The 20,495-nt window shown below is 43.5% G+C and overlaps 1 protein-coding gene across 3 annotated transcripts in view; it reads right to left on the bottom strand.

The window, feature by feature from the left end:
• Nucleotides 1-20,495, bottom strand: part of TENM2 (teneurin transmembrane protein 2) — an 832,723-nt gene that overhangs the window by 237,938 nt on the left and 574,290 nt on the right. For all 3 annotated transcript variants that reach the window (XM_043521038.1, XM_037906816.2, XM_043521040.1), the window contains one exon: nucleotides 1,764-2,002. In XM_043521038.1, the coding sequence (XP_043376973.1) occupies nucleotides 1,764-2,002 (239 nt within the window). The remainder of the gene's footprint in view (nucleotides 1-1,763; nucleotides 2,003-20,495) is intronic.

Below are 20,495 nucleotides of genomic sequence, written 5' to 3'. Positions count from 1 at the left end.
AGTGTTAGGATATAGATATTCAGGCCTGTCTGCAAAGGCCTGTACTTTAAGAATTTAGGTGTATTCTTATCACTTGGCTAGTTATAGAGGTATAAAAGAAAGAATCAAAATCACTGTCTGCCGGTGTAAGGGCCTTCTCTTACCGTGACAGTCTGAGCCCCTGTTCTTAGGCTAAAGCCTTTGGCTAAGCAGCAGAGGCAGCCATAAGCTGGGAAGTGAACGGTCACATCCTCACATTCCAAACTAGTCACATTGAAAGAAGGTGCTATTGGGCTGTTAGGAATACAATCCTGTCCTGATAGTGCCTATCACCTCCAGAGAAAGGGAAGTGCCTAGAAAATGTAAAAGGAAACTTAGTTTGATAGGTTTCAGAGTAACAGCCGTGTTAGTCTGTATTTGCAAAAAGAAAAGGAGTACTCTAAGGTGCCACAAGTACTCCTTTTCTTTTAGTTTGATAGCATCCTGTCTGGCAAGAACTCACTTATCAATAGCTGGGATGTGAAATCCTCACTTCTGTATTGTTTTGTCATTATAGTTCCCACTTTGCTATTGTTTGTCTGTATAATCTCTGTCTGGTTCTGTGATTGTTCCTGTCTGCTATATAATTAATTTTGTTGGGTGTAAACTAATTAAGGTGGTATATAATTGGTTACATAATATAATCCCATAAGATGGGATATAATTGGTTACATAATCATGTTAGGATTCGTTAGTTAAATTTCAGGAAAATGATTGGTTAAGGTATAGCTAAGCAGAACTCAAGTTTTACTATATAGTCTGCAGTCAATCAGGAAGTGGGGATGGGCATGCGGGTGGGGGAAATGGGAACAGGGAATGGGGGTAAGGAAATTGGAATCATGTTTTGCTAAGGGCAGGAATGGGAACAGGGACACAGGTGTAAGGCTCTGTGGTGTCAGAGCTGGGAAGGAGGATACTAAGGAAGGAAATTGCAATCATGCTTGCTGGAAGTTCACCCCAATAAACATCGAATTGTTTGCACCTTTGGACTTTGGGTATTGTTGCTCTCTGTTCATGCGAGAAGGACCAGGGAAGTGAGTGGGTGAAGGAATAAGCCCCCTAACAATAATATAGGGTGGTCAGTAATACAGATCATGACACAACGAGAGAAAAGTAAAAGTGAAAAAGAAGTTTTATGTATGCTTGTTGTGTCTGAGAAGCACCCATGAATGTGTAGAACCCAGTTCTCTCAGAATATGCACCAGTCAGTTGATAGCATATCACAAAAGTGTCAGCCTGATTTGGAGGAATGGCAAAATGTGCATACCTGCCTGATGAGGTAGCACCATACACAAAATACTTTAAATCAGAATGTAGCATCACAGCAATAATGTCTTGATGTCCACAGCCCCCTGATGTCTGACAGCTGACCAGAGCTCTAAGATGATGATATGTTTCTAAATTTTGGAAAACATTTTTAAAAAGTATTTTGATCTTTTATAAGCAAACAAATTTGTGAAGGGATTAAAACAGCCTTACAGGTGTTGAGTTTTGACTTGGCGTGACAACTGTGATGGGATGTACAAACCCTACAATGGGCAACCTGGGGCTCAGCCTGAGGGCTGAGCCTCTTGATCCTGAAACACCCAAAAACCGCAGAGCCTGGTTAAGTGCGGAGATGCAGCCCAGGGGCGCCTTGGCATAGGAATCCCAGGGACTCGGCTCAGAAAAATGAAACATGATTTGGCAATAGGAAACAGAACTTCTTACTAGCTTGTGTGGGATAAAGTGAAAGATGCACTTACCTATGAAGTAGGCCAGCAGGATGGCAAGCAGAACTGCAGCAGCAATAGCTGATAAAGCAGCACATTTCCAGCTACAATATTTGGAGGGCTTTTTCAGCTTGAACGCATTTCTGGAGAAAGTATTTCGAGGCAACAGTCTGGGAGGTGGTGTGTAAACTGTTCCTGAAGTCAAAGGGTATCCAGGGGAAGAACTACTGAACAGAGGGGTGGTTCCAGAAGATGTCTTAAACAAGAAATGCCTGAAATGCAAGAAAAGAGACACAGTTAAAAAGGTGCAATACTGTAGTTAGAGAAGAGTATCTCCTCTCTGCACCTTCTTTCATTATGTCTGGAATCTCCTCTCTGACCTGATTCACAATTCTGCCATCATCTTTTCCTGCAAGTCACTCCTTGCAACAGTACCTCCAGGAAGCCTACAGACACTTGTTCCACCTTATCTGCTTAAAGAAGTGTTAACAAAATTGACAATAGAAAATGATAAAATAATCCAAGTACAAATCCTGGAACTAACACAGTGTGTTTTAAGCTTCCTCATTAAATCACTTTACTTTCTGTATCCCATCCGCCATCTACACGTTGTCTATTTCAGCTGTAAGCTATTTGGGGCACAAGACTGGGCCATAAATTTTAGGCTGTCGTAACTCCACTGACTTCAGTGATGCTACTGCTGGTTTACACTGGATGACAAAATAGAATCAAGTCCCCTGTGTTCTCACTGTCTGTAATGTGCCTAGCACACTTTTGGCAGGAATAAAGTCAATGATAAATAAACAGTAAGAATATCATCTACAATTCTTGCACTTTATATAAAAATAAAGACCAGATGCAAATAATCAGTGACTCCAACAGAGAAAAAGAGGAATAAAAACACAGCTATTCTTAATTCTTCCTCTCCCCTCTATTTTTAATTTAAAAATAAAACAACCCAATTATAACGTTAATGACAGAGGCCAGCCTGGTAGTAACATTCAGTTATTTATGTAACAGGTAGTGCATCAGCAACAACTGGGCAACCCTATCACAAACTGTCCTACCGCTGTGCCTTGAAAACCTGATCACAAGGGGATTACCTCTGGGGGGTCATAGGATAGTTCAAGTTCCTTCCAGTCCTTGAAAAAAGAAAAGGAGGACTTGTGACACCTTAGAGACTAACCAATTTATTTGAGCTTAAGCTTTCGGAAACCACTGAATGCATCCGATGAAGTGAGCTGTAGCTCACGAAAGCTTATGCTCAAATAAATTGGTTAGTCTCTAAGGTGCCACAGGTCCTCCTTTTCTTTTTGCGGCTACAGACTAACACGGCTGCTACTCTGAAACCTTTCAGTCCTTGGACTCCCTGCTGAGTGTGCCAATATAGATTCTAATTAGTTGCATATGTGGGGGCGCTTCTGGGTCTGGGCATCCACTATAACCTGGAATGAGTTCACCAACTCATTTCACATAAGCCATTGAACAGTCATGGGATAGTAACATTTCTAAATTTAAAAGCATTTATTTTTACTTGTACTATCCCTGTCTGCCACAACAAATTCCAACAACTGCAAGGGGAAGGGAGAATTTTATATGAAAAAAATTAATGACATCTGAAAATCTGGGATCATTACCAACCTCTTAATGCCACAGAAGGTTATACTTTAAAGTATAAGATATGGCCATGAAAAAAGCTAATGCAGTCTTGGGATGCATCAGGAGAGGTATTTCCCAGTAGAGATAAGGAGGTTTTAGTACCGTTATACAAGGCACTGGTGAGACCTCATCTGGAATACTGTGTACAGTTCTGGTCTCCCATGTTTAAGAAGGATGAATTCAAAACTGGAACAGGTACAGAGAAGGGCTACTAGGATGATCCGAGGAATGGAAAACTTGTCTTATGAAAGGAGACTCAAGGAGCTTGGCTTGTTTAGCCTAACTAAAAGAAGGCTGAGGGGAGATATGATTGCTCTCTATAAATATATCAGAGGGATAAATACCAGAAAGGGAGAGGAATTATTTAAGCTCAGTACCAATGTGGACACAAGAACAAATGGATATAAACTGGCCACCAGGAAGTTTACACTTGAAATTAGACAAAGGTTTCTAACTATCAGAGGAGTGAAGTTTTGGAATAGCCTTCCAAGGGAAGCAGTGGGGGCAAAAGATCTATCTGGCTTTAAGATTAAACACGATAAGTTTATGGAGGAGATGGTATGATGGGATAACATGGTTTTGGTAACTAAATATTCATGGTAAATAGGCCCAATGGCCTGTGATGGGATATTAGATGGGGTGGGATCTGAGTTACCCAGGAAAGAATTTTCTGTAGTATCTGGCTGGTGAGTCTTGCCCATATGCTCAGGGTTTAGCTGATCGCCATATTTGGGGTCGGGAAGGAATTTTCCTCCAGGGCAGATTGGAAGAGGCCCTGGAGGTTTTTCGCCTTCCTCTGTAGCATGGGACACGTGTCACTTGCTGGAGGATTCTCTGCTCCTTGAAGTCTTTAAGCCATGATTTGAGGACTTCAATAGCTCAGACATAGGTGAGAGGTTTTTCGCAGGAGTGGTGAGTGAAATTCTGTGGCCTGCGTTGTGCAGGAGGTCAGACTAGATGATCATAATGGTCCCTTCTGACCTAAATATCTATGAATCTATGAATAAATAAAATATAGCTCCACTTTTGCAAGGATGATCTCTTAATTCATTGTGGGTTAAGCTACAACCTGACATGGTGTTAGTTTAGACCCCAGCCTGCCCAATTAAGTGCCTTCTGGTATCACCTGAGATGCACTGTCAAACTGTGGCACCTGTTTAGTTATAATTCTCAGACCTGGAAGTGATATCACTACACATTCCTCTTAGCTTGAGTTTGATTAAGGCACGCAACTAGATCCAAAACCTACAATACCTGTGTGTTTATTAGTTTAACTAAATCCCTATCTTTCCAAGTAAACATCCTTTCTTCTCTTGCAGGCTTAGATGGCTTTCCTTTGAAACCTACAGTCCAACTAATATTCTGAATTCAACACTGTGCTAGTCTTAGTCACGGTCTTGGCAATGACTGGTAGCAGAGTAGAGCTTAATAAGCATTCTAAATCTGTATGAGAGACGCCTGCCAGAGTTACAACTACAAGGAAAGAGAAAGAAAATAACTGGCATGAATTCTGCAAGGTCCTGAGTGCCTCTTCCAATCAAAACGTGTTGAGGGAGCTGAGCAATTTGTAAAATTGGGCCCACAGTCTTTACTAACATTAGGTCTTATTTCAGATGTGAGAATGTGAGACTAATGCTAATGGTCTGGAACAAACAAGTAGGTCACTATCAAATCACTTATTATGAGCTTTAAAATCAGTATTTTGTCACCGTTTATTATAACAATGATTTGGAAGTCTGAAACCAAAATCTGTTTCCCAAGTATATTTCCCCCATCATTACTCACAGGCACACTCATTTATCATTACATGATTTTTTAGAGGACACTGAACCATTTGTTTCTAAATAAAACCCAATATATAATTACGTGCCTGGACTTTGCAAATAATCATAAGAAAATAAAAGTCAGACTGTGCTGTGGTTTTGCCAACTTTGACAGTCTCAATTTAAGACTACGGATTGGAATTTTAAGATGGTCCCTGAAAATATGCCTTGCTTATACAGTCTGATGAACACTGAATCAGTTATTCTTGTTCACTGCTTAGTTTTTAAAGAACACAAAGGACCATCTAGCATTTTACCATTAAATCCAAAATACAGCCCTGATGGAAGTGGACACAATGTCTGTCAATTTCAGAAAGAGGTGCATCCACTCACTCACATGAGTATTAGTATTTACTTATACAATAAAAATCATTGAAAAGCTCCACAGAAAAAACTAAATAATCCGCAGTTGGTTTTGAAACCATAGTATCTGAGACATTTTCACTTAAAAAAATAAAAATAGCGTCCCTATCCTGGGCTGTTTGCAAAACAATAACTAAAGGAACAGTATCATTCCAACCAATTATTTAATGGGGAGTGTTCTCCAATTAATCTTCCTGCCAAAGGACATTGCCATTCTTTACTGCTTGTAGCTAATATTGCAGGGGTGAGATTGGTTAAGTGTTAGAAACATTACAAACCCTTGTTTTCCACATTTTTATAAGTGGACTATGAAAATGTGCTCATGGCAGAAGCTCCGATTAAAAGGTTTTAACCCCAACGTGACCTACCCTTTCAAATTAAAAACAAATCTTTCAGACTCTATTCCACTTAGAAGGTTGCAAGAAATAACAGGGAATGGTTTCAGATGCTTTTTACTGTCATAACAAGACCAACTTTCATTAATTAAAATTAAAATTTGTGGGAGGGTGTGAAATAGGACTGTCTGAGTTACACCACTGCTCTTGAGATTTCTATTCCTCTTGTTTGAGTGACAGGTTGATCACTCATAAGCACTTTCATTAGTGTCATCCCAAACTCCCCCAAATCCTCATTATACCAGCACCCCTTTCCAGTTTCAAGCCTAACGGGCTTAATAAAAAGTTTTTCTGTTAGCTTCTTTTTTTTATCCCTTGGAGCAAATCTCAGCAGTGTCAAGAGGCACAAAAGTGCAGTCCTTGTGTTGCCTCGATCTGAAATGTCAAGGTTTTTAACCCAGGATCTCTAGGTGTTGTTCAGCTAACAGGGCGAGCTATAGTATAAAAAAAAAAAGTTTGAATATAATGCATTGTTCAAGTGAAGTTAGGTATAGTGAAAATCTGGCCACAGTGAAGTAGAAAATGAATAAACATATTGAATAGTTTCAGTGGAAAGTGCCGCCACTCCCCACCAAGGCTATTAATCCCTAATAGATTTTTAATACGACATGTGCAGAATGAAACTTTATGAAAGGCAAGTAAGAGATTTAGATGAATGCATGGAACTGTGCTATTCCCATATGTATTCCTATAGGTGAGGTAAAAATAGACAAGATACTTTTGAAAAAAAAATAAACCTTTGGATTTTGTCACATTTTACAGGTCCTGTCTATGTCCTTTGAAAGCTTAGCGTTTATTGTCTCTAAAGGAGTACTTTTTATAAAGTGGCAGCCAGTAAATGGTATAGTACCACATAAAACTTCGGTAATTAGGTTTTCAAAGTTATAATAAAACATTTAACTAGAGATATGTTAAATAACCACCAGGCTATTCTACATAATTGGCACTCTGTTCAGAAAAAGATGAAGACTAGAATAGCAGAGGTAAAGCAGGTCAAGAAGGAGGAGCATTCACAGAGCTGCACAAGAAAATTGGAAAAGGGAGAACTTAATGGTTAATACAATGGCCTTTCACACTTAGAGCTTCCGTTTGAGCCCAGGTTGAGCTTTTAAAAGAAATTAATTGACTTTCCCAGGTCAGTCCCTAAATACCGGTGATCTATATAGTCAGAAAAATCTCTGGGTGGGATTTGACATGCTCCAGCACAAATAGTTGTCTGTGGACCAAGAATGAGTGCAGGCCACAATTATTTCTCAGTATTAACTAGTGTATTCATGATAAGATTGGAGAGACCTTGCACCATGACTGCCTACAACAGTGTTTCCCAAACTTGGGACGCCGCTTGTGCAGGAAAAGCTCCTGGCAGGCCCGGCCGGTTTGTTTACCTGCCGCATCCGCAGGTTCAGCCGATCACAGCTCCCACTGGCCGCAGTTCGCTGTGCCCGGCCAATGAGGGCTGTGGGAAGTGGCGCGGTCTGAGGGACATACTGACTGCCGCTTCCCACAGCCCCCATTGGCCGGGCACAGCAAACCACAGCCAGTGGGAGCCGCGATCGGCCGAACCTGCGGGCGCGACAGGTAAACAAACTGGCCCGGCCCAACAGCGGCTTTCCCTACACAAGTGGCATCCCAAGTTTGGGAAACACTGGCCTACAACTTACAATGAAAAGGAAGTCACCTCTTTCACTGCTCATCCAATTAACTTTAAACAGAGTCCACATATTTAAGTGTAAAATTGTAATTAAATAGATAAATCAATAATCAGTTGTCCTAAGTGTTCTCTGCAGCTGACTGGTGCTACAGAGAAGAGCACATTTTCTACCCTAATTAGCATCACAGATCTTAGCATCAAGACAAGAATTCCTCTATGAAAACAATACACATCAAGTTAAGTGGCACAGTAGATTTAATTTACCTTCCACGGATAAAGAATGGAACTAAAATTATGTTTGGGAAACAAGTGAATTGAGTTTGACAGTGTCAGACCAGTCTATAATAGATTTTTGTCCATATCACAAAACTATTATGTGATTTTGCATAGCTGGCATTCTCTGCTCTGGAACAGGCCAAAAGTAGAAAAGCAAGGATACTGCAATTCAGAAATTGAAGTGTGTAGAGAAAGTTATGGGAGTAAATCTCCATACTGTGTATATATTGTGGTAGAGTTCCGATCTTGTCCTCCTGGGTGCCGCGCTTCCAGGTGGTTTATGCTAGCTTCAGAGGCTCACTGCAACCCTCCACGTAGCCCTTCTCTCTCTCTATGGTCAGGGATACAGTCTACTCAGCACTTTTCATCATAAGCCAGCAATGGAGGTTGGTGAGAGAATTCCCAGTGTCTCTGTTGCTCCTACGGCCTCATGCCAAAACAGTTTAGCCTCCTGTCCTGACAGGGGCCTGTTTTCCCCTCCCAGGAGGTGTTTCTGTTGTGGTGGGTTGGAGGGAACCCGGGCCCGCCCTCTACTACGGGTTCCAGCCCAGGGACCCTAATGGTAGCAGCTGTTGGCAGCCAACCTTTCACTGCTAGACTTGCTACATTTCCCTGGGTCACTTCCCCACAGCTCTCCTGCTTCTCCCTTCTTCACCCTTACCTTAGGGCTCCCTTACCAATGATTTGAGGTGTCTTCATTAACCAGCCCTTCAGCCGCACTTCCTCTTCTCCGGCTCCTCTCTGCCTGACTGGAGTGAGCCCTTTTATATTATTAGAAGGGCCTCAATTAGAGTCAGGTGGTCACATTAGCTTAAAGGCTTTGCAGGTTAATTGGAGTCAGGTGTTCTCATTAGCCTGGAGCAGCCCCTGCTCTGGTCAGTCAGGGAACAGAAAACTGTTAATCCAGTGGCCAGTATATCTGCCTTCTGGTTTAGATATTGGACCTTTTAAAAAAATATGCTTTGTTCTGATTGGTTTATTCAATAACTTGGTTTATAATAAAAGCTTGGTGGCAAAAATGGCCACTCCATTAATGAAGTAAATAAATACATATATTTCAAAGCAAAAATGTCACCTTGATAAGAAAGGCTGTAATAAAGCTTGGACCATTGACTCTGGTCTCCAGTGTTTTTCAGGGCTAGACTGTCACATGCGGCAAATAGCACATGTTTAGCATTCATAATGAAGGTGAGGGGCACATCTATGATTACGCTGAAGTAGATCCAGATTTAGGAAGGGATTTTAGATCCTGGTGCAGCAGATACCAAGTTTATTATGCAAATCTGTGTATGTGTGGGTAGTGATAGTCAGACCAGACTTTCCTTTGCAGAGATGATCCTCAGAGTAGAAACACTGTGTCTGCTGGCAGCAATGCAACAATGCTTTGTAAGTGGAGATACTTGTAATGGATAAAGATACGTAGGATGTCTACTTAAACATAGACAAGAAACACAACAAATAAACAAATATTAAATTACTCTTTTCATCAAGAAAAAGGATCTTCGGAAAACAATCCCTACCTTCTTTATGACAACCTCCCAGGGACCACCCCCAGCGTAAATATGGAAAAATCCACTGATTTCAATGGAGTTACTCTGGATTTACACGGGATAAACTGAAAGCAGAATCAGGGTCATGTCAGGTCTGAATCTGATCTCTTTAACACCAATTTAAAGTAGGAGTAAATTAATTGAAATCAATGTAATTACACCAGAGTAAAAACAGTGTGAAGATAATCAAGCTCATAATCCTCAAGTGACATATTCAGCTCTCATGTATACTGTTGTATATCCAAAGTAACTTAACACATGGCAACTGAGTTATTCCAGATTTATACTGGTATACTGACAGCAGGATTTTGTGTCCAAGACTGTACCCACTGTACCATCTATTCTGGCTCTGATCATCTTGAAAACATGTATTATGATAAGTTTAAAATAATTTATTACTTTTGAGAGCACCTCCACAGGTGCAATATAAAACCTCAACTCAGATTGATGTTCCTGCTAACTGCATCACTATAATAAATACACCACAGATTAGGAAAGTTGCTCAACCTACAATCACACACAGTCAACTGTGGCTTGGTTCACAAGCACATAATGCATTGTCACTGCACTCTTCTCATCTGCTCTCCTCTCCTAAGAGGCAGATTGCTTGCAAGAATTCAACAAACAGGAACAACGGACAGGGCAATAGGATGGAGAAGATACCAAATACTCTGATTTTTGCACTCGCCAGTCATTCAAACACTTTAAAACAACAATGCAGCCCTTCCTTATTGTGGGAAGCTAGTTACAAACACAACCAAACAAACCCACAAAAGATTTTTTAAAGCCGATTACAACCTGGATCTGTCAAATCCAAAAGCATCCACTGAAACTGTGATTCTGCTCTGAAAAATGACACTGTAGAGTTCCATGTTTATTTGTATCTCACTGACTATGTATCAGATTAACTCAGTGTAAAGATTTTGTCCATATGCCCCCGCAGAGCTGTGATGTTTGCCACTTCCCCATAGCCTGCTCCTCCTACTGCCCTCCTACACAGCAGCGTTGCCTCTCCATTAACCTCTGCAGGGCTTTATTCTTCTCAATGAGCCCCACACATGGCCTGTATTGTCCCCATGCACCTTCTGGGTATATTCCCAGTACCTGCTATGCTCTTCTACTCCCCAACCACTCAGCTTTTAAAACTTGAATGTGGTTGGGAAGTATAGTGAGGGCCAAGGATGTGGGGAGCATGGTAGCTATATGTGAAAGGGCCTGGTGTCTCTGGGTGGGGTCCTGGGGAACAGGACTGTGGGGAGGTTTGGATGAAGCCTCACGCAAGCATAGGGCTTTAAGGGAGAATAGCGACTTGTGTGAGACTGGAAGGAGCCATGATGAATGTATGGTGCGGGAGAGGAGCCATGATGGGTGTATGGTGGGGGAGAGGGGAATTTGAGCTACCTAAAAGGTGATGAGGAAAAAGGGGGACTTGAGTTCAGAGGGGGGCCTTGGGAAGAGAAGTAGCGGGGAGAGGAATTCTGCTCTGACAAACCACCTATTTACTGCCAGTCAGAGAAGAACTGAGCTGGCGGGGGAAACACAGAAGCACCAGGGAACCCTTCATAGGCTTCTTGCACAGCTGCAGGATGCCCCCCACACCACCAATCACATCACATAACTGACCACATTTCACTTTGAAATGTCAAAAGTGGCCTCTGTGCAGGATGTTATCAGAATAAGTATGCATGAAGTTTGTGGGGACTGTGGTTGTAAGTTAGAACAAAAAGAAATGTGAGAATTTTTTTTAAAGCATGTTTAAATATTCTTCAGCAAACTTTAGCAAGTATGTTACTATCTATTTATCTATATATAGATAAGAAAGATATAAATATCAGCGACACATAGATACTTCATGCACAACACAATTTATATAAAACACATACTATAGGTATATACTGAGAGACACATTTGCATTTAAAAAAGGATTAAAATCCCTCCATACAGAAGTTAATTGTCCTATGAAGAATTAGTTTGTCAAAGAGAATAATTCAACCATTCAAGTATCAGATGGAGGGATATTAGTCTTATTGTAAATGCAATCCCTCTCTCAGTATATACCTATAATATGTGTTTTATATATATTGTGTTTGAACATGAGGTGCCTGTCATTCCTATTATATACCTACACAAACAGGCACCATATGCGTAAACACACACACAGAGCACTATCTCCTCTGTACATATAAACCCACGCCACTGACGCAAACAGGACAAAACTTGTGAGAACATGCTATTTTAGTATGTTTCTTGGCCTGCAGCACATAATCAATATGCAAGGAACTGCACGGTTTAGTAGCCAAGAAAATGCCATTAGGCAAGGAAACAATCATTTAGAATCAACACATAAATATTGTTATGACACTTAATATCCATTCAAGTAGATTCTGAAGCCTCTCAGCAGCAACCAAGTTTCCAACGAAGCATTACCTAAAACCAGCACATCAGTCCTTGAAAGGCTCAGGGTTTCTTAAATGCTGGGTTCCCTAGACCCCTGAGGCAAAGCTTTTTAAAAATGCAAGTGTTAAGGCAGACTGTCATGCATGTTGCCTTAAGTACCAGAATAGCTTGTCACTGCCATCTTGAAACTCTTAACAAAGACACAGTTGGACACACAGAAGCACAGTAATTGAAAGCTGCCTGACAGGAAGGTAGTATGTTAGACTGAAAGGCAGGTGCCAGCCTTTAGGGCATCTTATTCTGTCACAGCATTAAACAGAACATAAAAGGGGCTATGTGCAGGAGGCTTCAGTTAAAAGTAACTAAAGCAGGTAGAGAAAAAGAAAACATCAGTACAGTACAATGGCTGCATTATCATCATATTGTTTAATGAGTGGCAACACTTTTTCAGAGGACAAAGTTCACATTCTAAAGCAAAACAACTGCACTGGGTGCAGGGAGGGCGAGGCGAGCCTGAATCTTAAACAGGGTACCAGTGCTATGTCTGCAGCTGGACATGTCTTCATCTAGTCAAAAAGACACCAATAGTTTGATCCTACCCTAAGAAAGACAAGCATGAATTGCCACATATTGGAGCTTGTAAAATTAGCAACGGCACTGACTTGACACAGTATACAACAAAGTGCTTTAGTACACAGCCCTTGTTAAAAATAAAAATAATCAGTGAGAATAACTTCAGATGTGAACATACCACAATGAATTGGGCAGTAACATGCATGTGTACTTGCACTAGATAACAGAACAGGAGTACTTGTGGCACCTTAGAGACGAACAAATTTATTTGAGCATAAGCTTTCGTGAGCTACAGCTGACTGCATCGGAAGCATGCAGTGGAAAATACAGTGGGGAGATTTATATACACAGAGAACATGAAACAATGGGTGTTACCATACACACTGTAAGGAGAGTGACCAGGTAAGGTGAGCTATTAGCAGCAGGAGAGCCGGGGGGGGGGGGGGGGGGGGACTTTTCGTAGTGATAATCAAGGTGGGCCATTTCCAGCAGTTGACAAGAACGTCTGAGGAACAGTGGGGGGGAGAGGGGGGAAATAAACATGGGGAAATAGTTTTAATCTGATCCCACTGAGGGTTACCAAAAGAAACTACACCATTTGCTCAAGAAACTCCCTGAAAAACCACAAGAACAAATCCGCACAGACACACCCCTGGAACCCCGACCAGGGGTATTCTATCTGCTACCCAAGATCCATAAACCTGGAAATCCTGGACGCCCCATCATCTCAGGCATTGGCACCCTGACAGCAGGATTGTCTGGCTATGTAGACTCCCTCCTCAGGCCCTACGCTACCAGCACTCCCAGCTACCTTCGAGACACCACTGACTTCCTGAGAAAACTACAATCCATCAGTGATCTTCCTGAAAATACCATCCTAGCCACTATGGATGTAGAAGCCGTCTACACCAACATTCCACACAAAGATGGACTACAAGCCCGTCAGGAACACTATCCCCGATAATGTCACGGCAAACCTGGTGGTTGAACTTTGTGACTTTGTCCTCACCCATAACTATTTCACATTTGGGGACAATGTATAACTTCAAATCAGCAGCACTGCCATGGGTACCCACATGGCCCCACAGTATGCCAACATTTTTATGGCTGACTTAGAACAATGAGTTGCGAACCAGCTGAGCAGCTAACAAAAGGAGTTTGCCTGGGATCTGCCTGAGAAGAGGTACGCTAAGGGCTGCATTAAGGAGGCTGTGTTGGTGAGTATCTGAGTGTTTGTTGTGAGGACAGTGTGACTGTGTGCTGTGTGCTTGATTGGTTGTTTGAAAAGGGGGGAAACTGGGTGTGCTTTGTTCCAGGTGAGCCTTAAGTGGGCCTGACTGCATAAAAAGCCAGTCAGTTGCGAACCAGCTGAGCAGCGAACAAAAGGAGTTTGCCTGGGAGTTCGCCTGGGGAGAGCCCACTGAGGCTTACATCTTGCCAGCTTACATCTTGCCGGATTCTCTGAGTAATTACTACAACTTTTGAGGAAGCTCGTAGAAGGAAGGTAATACGGATGGGGGTGTTCAGCTGTTGTGACCTGCACTGGATGTGCTATGTTTGTCTTTCTTCCACAGGACAGATGCGACTTTGTCTGTACAAAGTGCAAGCTGGTCTCCATACTGGAAGAGAAGGTTCAAGGTCTGGAGCAACAGGTATCGACCCTGCGTTGCATAAGGGAAACTGAAGATTTCCTGGACGGATGTCAGGATAGGCTTCTACGGGCACAAGGTTCTGAAGATTCAGACAGGCTGCACATCGGGGACAGAAGGATGGTGAAGAAATTTGGCATCATGTGACCTCCAGAAGAAAAAAGGGGAACGTCCATGTACCAGCAGGGCAGATACAGGTAAGTAACCATTTTCATGTTCCCTCCACAGGTACTAATGCGGAGAGTGGACCAGATGATACGTCTGAGGGAAGGGAGCAGAAGGAGACTCCGCCGATTGGAAGGCATGGGATGCGCTGTCCGAGGGTTGGGGGTTCCACGACCACCGCTCCCAAGAGAAGGAGGCGGGTGGTGGTGGTCGGGGACTCTCTCCTCAGGGGAACTGAGTCATCTATCTGCCGCCTCGACCAGGAAAACCGAGAAGTCTGCTGCTTGCCAGGAGCTAAGATTCACGATGTGACGGAGAGACTGCCGAGACTCATCAAGCCCTCAGATCGCTACCCCTTCCTGCTTCTTCATGTGGGCACCAATGATACTGCCAAGAATGACCCTGAGCGGATCACTGCGGACTACGTGGCTCTGGGAAGAAGGATAAAGGAGTCTGAGGTGCAAGTGGTGTTCTCGTCCATCCTCCCCGTGGAAGGAAAAGGCTTGGGTAGAGACCGTCGAATCATGGAAGTCAACGAACGGCTACGCAGGTGGTGTCGGAGAGAAGGCTTTGGATTCTTTGACCATGGGATGGTGTTCCAAGAAGGAGTGCTAGGCAGAGACGGGCTCCACCTAAGGAAGAGAGGGAAGAGCATCTTCGCAAGCAGGCTGGCTAACCTAGTGAGGAGGGCTTTAAACTAGTTTCACCGGTGGAAGGAGACCAAAGCCCTGAGGTAAGTGGGGAAGAGGAATACCGGGAGGAGGCACGAGCAGGAGCGCGTGAGAGGGGAGGGCTCCTGCCTCATACTGAGAAAGAGGGGCGATCAGCAGGTTACCTCAAGTGCCTATATACAAATGCATGAAGCCTGGGAAACAAGCAGGGAGAACTGGAAGTCCTGGCACAGTCAAGGAATTATGATGTGATTGGAATAACAGAGACTTGGTGGGATAACTCACATGACTGGAGTACTGTCATGGATGGATATAAGCTGTTCAGGAAGGACAGGAAGGGCAGAAAAGGTGGGGGAGTTGCACTGTATGTAAGAGAGCAGTATGACTGTTCAGAGCTCAAGTATGAAACTGCAGAAAAACCTGAGAGTCTCTGGATTAAGTTTAGAAGTGTGAGCAACAAGAGTGATGTCGTGGTGGGAGTCTACTATAGACCACCAGACCAGGGGGATGAGGTGGACGAGGCTTTTTTCCGGCAACTCGCAGAAGTTACTAGATCGCAGGCCCTGGTTCTCATGGGAGACTTCAATCACCCTGATATCTGCTGGGAGAGCAATACAGCGGTGCATAGGCAATCCAGGAAGTTTTTGGAAAATGTAGGGGACAATTTCCTGGTGCAAGTGCTGGAGGAACCAACTAGGGGCAGAGCTCTTCTTGACCTGCTGCTCACAAACTGGGAAGAATTAGTAGGGGAAGCAAAAGTGGATGGGAACCTGGGAGGCAATGACCATGAAATGGTCGAGTTCAGGATCCTAACACAAGGAAGAAAGGAGAGCAGCAGAATACAGACCCTGGACTTCAGAAAAGCAGACTTTGACTCCCTCAGGGAACTGATGGGCAAGATCCCCTGGGAGAATAACATGAGGGGGAAAGGAGTCCAGGAGAGCTGGCTGTATTTTAAAGAATCCTTATTGAGGTTACAGGGACAAACCATCCCGATGTGTAGAAAGAATTGTAAATATGGCAGGCGACCAGCTTGGCTTAACAGTGAAATCCTTGCTGCTCTTAAATACAAAAAAGAAGCTTACAAGAAGTGGAAGATTGGACAAATGACCAGGGATGAGTATAAAAATATTGCTCGGGCTTGCAGGAGTGAAATCAGGAAGGCCAAATCACACTAGGAGTTGCAGCTAGCAAGAGATGTTAAGAGTAACAAGAAGGGTTTCTTCAGGTATGTTAGCAACAAGAAGAAAGTCAAGGAAAGTGTGGGTCCCTTACTGAATGAGGGAGGCAACCTAGTGACAGAGGATGTGAAAAAAGCTAATGTACTCAATGCTTTTTTTGCCTCTGTCTTCACAAACAAGGTCAGCTCCCAGACTGCTGCGCTGGGCAACACAGCATGGGGAGAAGGTGACCAGCCCTCTGTGGAGAAAGAAGTGATTCAGGACTATTTAGAAAAGCTGGACGTGCACAAGTCCATGGGGCCGGATGCGTTGCATCCAAGAGTGCTAAAGGAGTTGGCGGATGTGATTGCAGAGCCATTGGTCATTATCTCTGAAAACTCCTGGCGATCGGGGGAGGTCCCAGATGACTGGAAAAAGGCTAATGTAGTGCCCATCTTTAAAAAAGGGAAGAAGGAGGATCCTGGGAACTACAGGCCAGTCAGCCTCACCTCAGTCCCTGGAAAAATCATGGAGCAGGTCCTCAAGGAATCAATTCTGAAGCACTTAGAGGAGAGGAAAGTGATCAGGAAGAGTCAGCATGGATTCACCAAGGGAAAGTCGTGCCTAACTAATCTAATTGCCTTCTGTGACGAGATAACTGGCTCTGTGGATGAAGGGAAAGCAGTGGACGTGTTGTTCCTTGACTTTAGGAAAGCTTTTGACACGGTCTCCCACAGTACTCTTGCCAGCAAGTTAAAGAAGTATGGGCTGGATAAATGGACGATAAGGTAGATAGAAAGCTGGCTAGATTGTCGGGCTCAACGGGTAGTGATCAATGGCTCCATGTCTAGTTGGCAGCCAGTATCAAATGGAGTGCCCCAGGGGTCGGTCCTGGGGTCGGTTTTGTTCAATATCTTCATTAATGATCTGGAGGATGGTGTGGATTGCACCCTCAGCAAGTTTGCAGATGACACTAAACTGGGAGGAGTGGTAGATACGCTGGAGGGTAGGGACAGGATACAGAGGGATCTAGACAAATTGGAGGATTGGGCCAAAAGAAATCTGATGAGGTTCAATAAGGACAAGTGCAGAGTCCTGCACTTAGGACAGAAGAATCCAATGCACCGCTACAGACTAGGGACCGAATGGCTCGGCAGCAGTTCTGCAGAATTGGACCTAGGGGTTACAGTGGACGAGAAGTTGGATATGAGTCAACAGTGTGCCCTTGTTGCCAAGAAGGCCAATGGCATTTTAGGTTGTATAAGTAGGGGCATTGCCAGCAGATTGAGGGACGTGATCGTTCCCCTCTATTCGACATTGGTGAGGCCTCATCTGGAGTACTGTGTCCAGTTTTGGGCCCCACACTACAAGAAGGATGTGGAAAAATTGGAAAGAGTCCAGCGGAGGGCAACAAAAATGATTAGGGGACTGGAACACATGACTTATGAGGAGAGGCTGAGGGAACTGGGGAGGTTGAGTCTTTGGAAGAGAAGAATGAGGGGGGATTTGATAGCTGCTTTCAACTACCTGAAAAGGGGTTCCAAAGAGGATGGCTGTAGACTGTTCTCAGTGGTAGCAGATGACAGAACAAGGAGTAATGGTCTCAAGTTGCAGTGTGGGAGATTTAGGTTGGATATTAGGAAAAACTTTTTCACTAGGAGGGTGGTGAAACACTGGAATGCGTTATCTAGGGAGGTGGTGGAATCTCCTTCCTTAGAAGTTTTTAAGGTCAGGCTTGACAAAGCCCTGGATGATTTAGTCGGGGATCAGTCCTGCTTTGAGCAGGGGGTTGGACTAGATGACCTCCTGAGGTCCCTTCCAACCCTGATATTCTATGATTCTTCCTCAGCTCTCGTCCCCTAATGCCCCTACTCTACTTGCGCTACATTGATGACATCTTCATCATCTGGACCCATGGAAAAGAAGCCCTTGAGGAATTCCACCATGATTTCAACAATTTCCATCCCACCATCAACCTCAGCCTGGACCAGTCCACACAAGAGATCCACTTCCTGGACACTATAGGGCTAATAAGCGATGGTCACATAAACACCACCCTATACCAGAAACCTACTGACCGCTATGCCTACCTACATGCCTCCAGCTTTCATCCAGACCACACCACATGATCCATTGTCTACAGCCAAGCTCTACAATACAACCGCATTTGCTCCAACCCCTCAGACAGAGACAAACACCTACAAGATCTCTATCAAGCATTCTTACAACTACAATACCCACCTGCTGAAGTGAAGAAACAGACTGACAGAGCCAGAAGAGTACCCAGAAGTTACCTACTACAGGACAGGCCCAACAAAGAAAATAACAGAATGCCACTAGCCATCACCTTCAGCCCCCAACTAAAACCTCTCCAATGCATCATCAAGGATCTACAACCTATCCTGAAGGACGATCCATCACTCTCACAGATCTTGGGAGACAGGCCAGTCCTTGCTTACAGACAACCCCCAAACCTGAAGCAAATACTCACCAGCAACCACACACCACACAACAGAACCACTAACCCAGGAACCTATCCTTGCAACAAAGCCCGTTGCCAACTGTGTCCACATATCTATTCAGGGGACACCATCACAGGGCCTAATGACATCAGCCACACTATCAGAGGCTCGTTCATGTGCCAGCAATGCCCCTCTGCCATGTACATTGGCCACACTGGACAGTCTCTACGTAAAAGAATAAATGGACACAAATCAGACATCAAGAATTATAACATTCAAAAACCAGTCGGAGAACACTTCAATCTCTTTGGTCACTCGATTACAGAACTAAAAGTGGCAATTCAACTAAAAAACTTCAAAAACAGACTCCAATGAGAGACTGCTGAACTGGCATTAATTTGCAAACTGGATACAATTAACTTAGGCTTGAATAAAGACTGGGCGTGGATGGGTCATTACACATAGTAAAACTATTACCCCCCCCCCCCCCGTTCCTCAGATGTTCTTGTCAACTACTGGAAATGGCCCATCTTGATTATCACTACAAAAGGTCCTCCCCCCGCTCTCCTGCTGGTAATAGCTCACCTTACCTGATCACTCTCGTTACAGTGTGTATGGTAACACCCATTGTTTCATGTTCTCTGTGTATATAAATCTCCCCACTGTATTTTCCACTGCATGCATCCGATGAAGTGAACTGTAGCTCACGAAGCTTATGCTCAAATAAATTTGTTAGTCTCTAAGGTGCCACAAGTACTCCTTTTCTTTTTGCGGATACAGACTAACATGGCTGCTAATCTGAAACTTGCACTAGATAGAATCCAAACTACTCCACTGTGTGTCATAGACCCAGTATGTCCAGGCAGTTCTCCTTTAGCTGAAATTATAGTAGCCTGTCCCTTTGAAGAGGAAAGATTTGGTTTTATCTGCTGCAAAGTTCCAAGTGGCTATGGTATGCAGAAATGCAAGACTGTTCAGGTCCCTTTTACTCAGATTCTTCCTTAAATTACAAAACATCTCAACAAATGGGCTATCCACATAAAATAATCTTACAATTAGAGACTATATTTAAATGTTACAAGGATAAAAGCCTAAATCAGGCCAATTAATCAGGGTGGAAAAAACAACAATATTTTAATAACAAAAAAATCTTAAACATGTTCGCCTTTTGCCCCAAAGCAGATTCCACTGTTGGTTTGTCATGTCTCAATCTTTACAAACTAGAATGAGAGCAAAGGATGAAAGCAGAAATCCTGCCTTCTAACAGCTAGAACATCCCTATCATTATTTGGAACTTCTCTCTTAAAGGGGTGCTTTTGCCAGTGTGCCTCCTTCTCCTTTTCTGATAATCAAAGAGTCTACATTCGTTAGGTTAACCTAGAACTACGTTAGTCTGCTAAACTGACCTTTCTAAAATGGCCCAAAAGCTTGGTCAACTGCTTGAAGATGCTTTTGGGCAAAGCGTATACTACCCTCAGGTTCTCCAACATGCTTCATTCATTTATTTATTAACTTATTTAGATAGGCCCAGAAGGCACATGGCAGCTGCCTTGGCACACATGAATTCTACCCAGCTTCCGTCTGGTAAAGAGGTGAGTGAAGGATCTGCTCCCTGACCGCAGGCCATCAAAGAGGGCAAGAGTGTGATGGACCCATTGCCTCGCTCCCACCCCAAACCAGCCAGACATTCAAGGGGAAATGTACTGTACCCTGTGAATGGGTATAGCAGCAGCTGCTCTCTCTCTGTGTGCCCAGACCTCACTCAAACATAATCCCTCCTGGAGCTGCCTGTACGTGATGCAGGTGCACACTGCCTTTAGTATGGAGCACCATGGAAACACCTTGAGCCCTTCTTAATTCTATTACTTAACTCAAGGTGTTTCCATGGTGCTCATTGTCTTCATACCTGTTTGTCCATATGCATCCATGCTCATAGAGGTTCCTACAGATTTGCTTCCATCAGCAATGGCA

Source organism: Chelonia mydas, chromosome 8, assembly GCF_015237465.2.
Source record: "Chelonia mydas isolate rCheMyd1 chromosome 8, rCheMyd1.pri.v2, whole genome shotgun sequence".
NCBI lineage: Eukaryota > Metazoa > Chordata > Testudines > Cheloniidae > Chelonia > Chelonia mydas.
Note: the sequence above shows the minus strand (reverse complement) of the source record. Positions and strands in the feature narration are given on the sequence as shown.